This window comes from Plectrocnemia conspersa, unplaced genomic scaffold, assembly GCF_051122295.1.
Source record: "Plectrocnemia conspersa isolate PC_06_02 unplaced genomic scaffold, ASM5112229v1 ptg000009l, whole genome shotgun sequence".
Classification (NCBI taxonomy): domain Eukaryota; kingdom Metazoa; phylum Arthropoda; class Insecta; order Trichoptera; family Polycentropodidae; genus Plectrocnemia; species Plectrocnemia conspersa.
Genome location: NW_028277173.1, coordinates 25,937,933 through 25,944,201, shown reverse-complemented (window position 1 = coordinate 25,944,201; position 6,269 = coordinate 25,937,933). Strand labels below are relative to the sequence as shown.

General features: G+C 29.2%; 1 protein-coding gene across 1 annotated transcript; it reads left to right on the top strand.

Annotated features, from left to right (window-relative positions):
* The first annotated feature begins 333 nt into the window (after window positions 1-333).
* LOC148232435 (uncharacterized) lies at window positions 334-5,980 on the top strand. The gene is made up of 4 exons (XM_088192108.1): window positions 334-418; window positions 4,440-4,696; window positions 4,761-5,054; window positions 5,122-5,980. The coding sequence occupies exons 2-4, from the start codon at window positions 4,478-4,480 to the stop codon at window positions 5,539-5,541; spliced, it is 933 nt and encodes a 310-aa protein (XP_088048234.1). The 5' UTR covers window positions 334-418; window positions 4,440-4,477; the 3' UTR covers window positions 5,542-5,980.
* The last annotated feature ends 289 nt before the right edge of the window (window positions 5,981-6,269 follow it).

The window sequence follows — 6,269 nt, the reverse complement described above, 5'->3', positions numbered from 1 at the left end:
CAGTCGATTAATACTCTAAATAAATACACAAAATCCCAACATCGCAGTACAAAAAAAATTTCATCCTCGCCTCCCGCTTTTAACCGATAAGCGATTCTCTCCCGCATTATCTTACCATACCAAACACACACATACTTACACTCGTTTCAGATGGTGCAATAAATTTGCCGAGTGCAAAATTGACAACAACATTGTTTGTCAAGTCGCCATGCTTGGCGAAAAGCGCTCGCCGATAAATAATAAAACAATTGAGCAGCCAAGCCCCGCCCCACGATTCCAGCCTTCTAAGCAGTGGGGGAAAAGTGGGTGGGGTTTGGCCGTCTCGTTGCAGTGTTGGGTCGGGCCTCGGGTCGGCTGGTTGCCGGCCGCTGCGTCTTGACATGCCAGCTAAACACCAACGGCACTGTCGGGAGTCTGGGTGAGCAAATTGCCAATTTTTCACATTAAAAAGCCATGCTTTGATGGTGCTTGTGTGTTTAAACGAAGCGTTAATATATTCATTAGCATAGACAACTATAGGAAAATTTAGTGAAAACTCAAAAATTCCAATTATTAATTTTTACTTCATTTTTTAATTTTTACTTGTATTTTTAATACAGACAATTATTGTTTATGTTTACAGTGATTTTTTTATTAAGAAAATCTGTGATTTTTGTTATCAGTACGATTTTTTTGGCGCTATCATTATATATTATGATATTATTGTTCGATGTAGTTACTGTCGTGGTGTGACTAATTCAATGTGTATTTTTTTTTCATGTGTTTTCTCATAATTTTCGCCAATAGGTTAATTGAGACTAGAAACAATTTCTGCAACTTTTTTTTATCGGGATTATCATAGCCCTTCAAATTTTCCATCTAGTATATAACTATATATGAAAATTTTTCCTCCATTATCAAAATAGCTCATCTGCTTTTCTCTGGACTAAGATTCAGATACTAAGTGTATTTGTTTTTGGTCCATTAGAATATTAACTGTATCAAATTGTCCTCATTGTTAGCCATTAAAAAAATACCAGTAAGTCGATGAGTTTAATTAAAAATGCAACATTTGTGTGCAAAAACGTAAGGCAGTTACTAGTTTTCATTATACACTTTCATGAAAATAATTTCAATAACTATTATGCTTATTTAAAAAAAATTCTCTTACTTTATAAATCCATTTGTGTTTAAATCAGTCGAATACCAGACAGAAATTAAAATCTGTAAATCAGTGTCATCTATTTTATTCATTATAAAATTGTATTTCAGCTTAAAATCAACAGATGTTACTATACACGATCTAGCATAGATATTCCTCCGTGAGATTAGGAAAGTGTAGGAAAACCTAATTTAAGATGATCGATCGGATTTATTATTATATAATAATCACAAATTACGATCTCACAGACGCAATATAAATTGAATGCGATTGGTTATATTATATTAGTGCCTAAGCATTTATTAAAATTATATACTAATCTTAAAAAATATTTTTGCACTAAGCATGTATAAAGTTTTATTATAATATACAATCATTTTACCAAGTTAATCGTCACTAAGTTAGCATTAATTTCACGGCTTAAATACTATTGATAATAGTCACTTTTATAATATTTTTTATACTTTTATGATATTCTCTGTGAGCTGAAACAGTTCACTATTACCTTATACGTAAGATCTACCTCGATTTATATAAATCAATATGATATTCATCCGTGAGAATAGAAAAATCTAGGAAAAGCTAATTTAAGATTATATAATAATATACAATTACGATCTCCCAGATGCGATAAAAATTGAAAAACAATAGGATTAATATGGGATTTAAACTCAGGTCTTTCAGGTATTAGTCACTGCTCTATCGTGCTGCTTTTATATAAAATAGTAATTTTAAGAATTGTTTTCACAATTGTTGTGCAAATACTATTGATATTACTAAGTTTTTGTGACTATCAGAAGGCTTTTATTAGTTCTATTAGAATATATTTAATGCATAAAATATTAAAAAAATATTTTTTTGCGCAATTATATGTTATACGAGTTTTATAAAAAAACATTTAAAAACAAATTAGCCAAACAAAATCAATAAATATTTTGTTTAGAACATAATTTTGGACGTTTTTTTGAGTATATTTATTACCTTTTTTTATTGCAGCAAAAAGTGCTTCGTTGTTGTATAATGAAATCAATAAAAATATTTTTTGTGTTATTAATGATTCCAAAGATTTTTAAAATCGAGCTACAAATTTATTCATCTAAAGTCCTAAATTATGATATTTCTATTCAGTGAAAATAATAATATCTTTATAAATAAATGGCATCACCAGAAAATATATTCTGATCTATATTTAATAACGCTTAAAATATCCATAAAAACATTACTTTTTTTTCTAAAAAATGGTTTTACCATGTTTTAGATGCTAGAAATTTATCTAAAATATAGAGGGATCTATTTATGATAAGCAATTTTTTTATTTTATATATATCATTTTTATATGTACCTAATATGTACGACCTAACTCGTATAAATTAGGCATCACAATATTCATATGCGAAATTAGGAAAATCTGTGATAATCGAACAGAATTATAATTATGTAGTAATCAATAATTTATATTTCTCAGATAATATAGGAAATAAAAAACACAAATATTTATTTGGGGTTTGAACCTATATAGATCTAAGTATTTATTCTATTGTGCTGGTCAAATTATAATATTTTTTGGTACAAAGCCAATTTATAATAATATATATAGGTTACTCAACCAAAAGTTTGCTAATCTCCGGTAAAAGTGAAAGATTGGAAGATTGGAAGAGTAGAAAGAATGATAATACAAAATTAAATTAAGAATATAACAAAACACAATTTCACCAAAAAAAAAAATATTTTATGTTAAATTTTATCAGCTGGATGGATTGTCTGAAAAACCTGGGTCTTTTAATTTCTATCGTGTATGAGAGATTAGAATCAGTGATTATTATATAGTACATATAATTTCAATCAAACATTACAGATTTGTTTTTTCTAGATTTTCCTAATCTCATGAATAATTGTACATTGTAGCATAAATTATAAACTGTAATAATAATTCATAATTAATAAAATAATTCACTGATTTAATCTTTTGCTCCACTGATTTTGTTTTCAAAACCAATCAGCTACTCTGATTAAAATTTGTGACAAAATATTAATAAAAAGTAAGTGAGAATCGTCAATAGACTAGTATTTAATATTTCAGTTTGGCTTCTCATTATTTACTTGGTTGTTGATTGTGTTTACTTCGTTGTAACTACAACTAAAGATATAAAAAATAAAATATAAATATGTAAAAAAAAGTTTTGGCAATTTAGGTGCTGCAAAATTTATAAGTAAAATAAATAAATATATATTAAAAATATTTTAATCCAAATATCAATGTTATTATATAATAAAACATAAATATTTATTTACTTAAAAGGACCATCATGAAAGATTACCCCAGCGTGTCAAAATGAATAATGAGTAATATAAATATATGTTTCATTGAATTTGGTAGATTGGAAGTAGTTATTATTATATAATTTTGATCTATCATCACATATTAGGTTTTCTTAGATTTTCCTGGTCTCAAGTGTGATTATTATAAAAAATATTTAACATATTTACAAAAAATATGTAATAAAACTCAATAATCTTAGATGGGAGAAGAAAACAAAATATTTTTTTGTGGCTAGAAAATAAAAATCATTTAGCAAAACATATTTTTTCTAATAAAAATCATAGGATCAAAAAGATAAACGTTAATATACAATATAAAAAAATAATTTAAATAAAGGATGTTGTAAGGATTTCTTGTGGCTGGAAAATAAAAATTATTTAGCAAAACATAATTTTTTTTAATAAAAATCTAAACATCAAAAAGATTTAACATAAATAATGTAGCTAAATATTTTTTTTTATTTATGGACTTTCTAAATAATATATTTCTACATACAAATCCTGTTTTTTTATTCATAATTAAAGAAATAGACAATTTATTTAATTAAAAAAAACATTAAGATTCATTTATGTAACAATAGCAAAAAATTACTACAGCCTATTTATTCTCAAAAGAACAAGGCTGAATTTTATTAAAAATGATTAATAGGACATTACTCATTTTGGAAACAAATAAAAATATTAAAAAATACGTAGAGCAAAGCAAAGATTATATTAAATATAATATATAACCATAACTAAAATGTGATATCATTGAACTGTGTTAAAAGGTTTTTTTTTAATTCAAAAGCCTACAGCGAATCTATAATCGAGATGAAACTTATAATAGATGTTTGTAGAATATATTCTGTGTTATGAAAATAAAGTGAAAGATCACAAAAAAATCAAACCAATACCCCTGTGCCCTTACACGTACCGGTACGGTAGTGTACCGGTGAACAACGCGATGTTGGTTTTAATCCGTGAATATTTTTCATAGGTCGCGGAAGGGCAACCAGTGGTCCTGGACTCAGGAGCATGCCTCGTCCCCCGCGAGAGTCCTACGGCGAACAAAAGCCTCCATATTCCTACATATCCTTAACGGCGATGGCCATATGGAGCTCACCGGAGAAGATGCTACCTCTAGCGGACATCTATCGTTTTATAACAGACCGTTTTCCATACTATCGACGCAATACGCAAAGATGGCAGAACTCTTTGAGGCACAACCTATCCTTCAACGACTGCTTCGTCAAGGTAAGATTCGCTCAAAAACTACTACATTGTATTACAATAAAGAATCAATCTATTTTTATAACAGATCGCCCGTCGGCCAGACAGGCCAGGAAAAGGCGCATACTGGGCCTTACATCCATCTGCTCTAGACATGTTCGAAAACGGTTCTTTTCTAAGAAGAAGGAAGAGATTCAAGCTTCCTGCGAATATACAACAAGAGATGGCGTCTCTGGCGAGACTTCCACCGCCAATCACAGCTCCTCATCAGCCTCTTCCGGTGATACCAGCGACGGCTTCGACTACCATACCTACTTCAACAAGAGTAAAATCGTTCACTATCGATAGCATCATACAGTCTGATAACACAAGGAATGAAGAGGTATTGTTATACATTTATAATCGATATATTAAAATATTTGTTTCTAATTGTTTTTTTTATTATGCAGATAAGATGGGAATCTCCTAGTGAAATCAATAGGCAACCATTCCCTTGGCAACCTTCTTTATTGGGTGGATTAGGAGGCGGTTCTTTCTGCAACGCATTTTCGCCTCTACAACAAGCAGCTCTATATGAATACGCATCTGCCTTAGCTGCTCTAGGCTCAGGAACGCCTTCTCTAGTGAAACCTTATCCCATGATGGCTACTCCGTCTATACCGAGTGGACTTTTTCCACCACCTTTGGCCTACGGACCAGCCGGTCAATTAGGCCTTGAACTACTAGCTCTAGGCAATTTCGGAGATAGGCGAATGCAACCATTGCCATCTCTGCTACCGCCAATGATGCCAGCTCATAGAGGACCATCATCAGACGTCGACGATGCATCCAGTAGTTTATACTCATCATCGAGAAACTCTCCAGTGTAGTGAAGTGATAAAACAGTTGTGCAAATAGACAATAATAATAAAACAAATACGAACCGTGGATGTGATTATTTATAAATAATGATGAACATTATAAAATATTAAAAGATAAGTATTTTTTAGTTTTAAGCGATCTGTTCCATAGTAAGATTAATTAATTTATTGAATGGTAGATTTTAAAATAATAAAGCCATTTTTGTAAATATTGTAGATACCATATATATATATATATATATATATATGTATAAACAAATAACAAAATTAAATTTCAGTGCTTGTTGTTAGAACTTGTGATAAATTTATATGTCTTATATAGGCGATACTTATACAATAATTTGTATAATGTACAACTACGTAAAAATGTCGATTATATTATTATAACTACGTAAAGAAAGTCGATTTATTTCGACTGCATTTAAATAAATATAAAATTACGTATACCGAGTCATTGTTTTTTATTTCATTATAATAAATGGTAAATTAGTTTTATAGGGTCTTGATAATAAATTCGCTATTTGTGCAACACTTAACAAATATTTGCGGTATATTAGTGTGTGCAAATTTAGACCGTCGCTCTATTTCTTTATGTTCAATACAAGCTATAAAAAACTATTTTAAAACAATATGTAATTTAATATAATTATAATATTGAATATTTTTTTTATAATATAGCAACAAAACAGCTCGATAAGTTTAGTTAAAAATAGTAATATCCAGTAAACTATATGTAT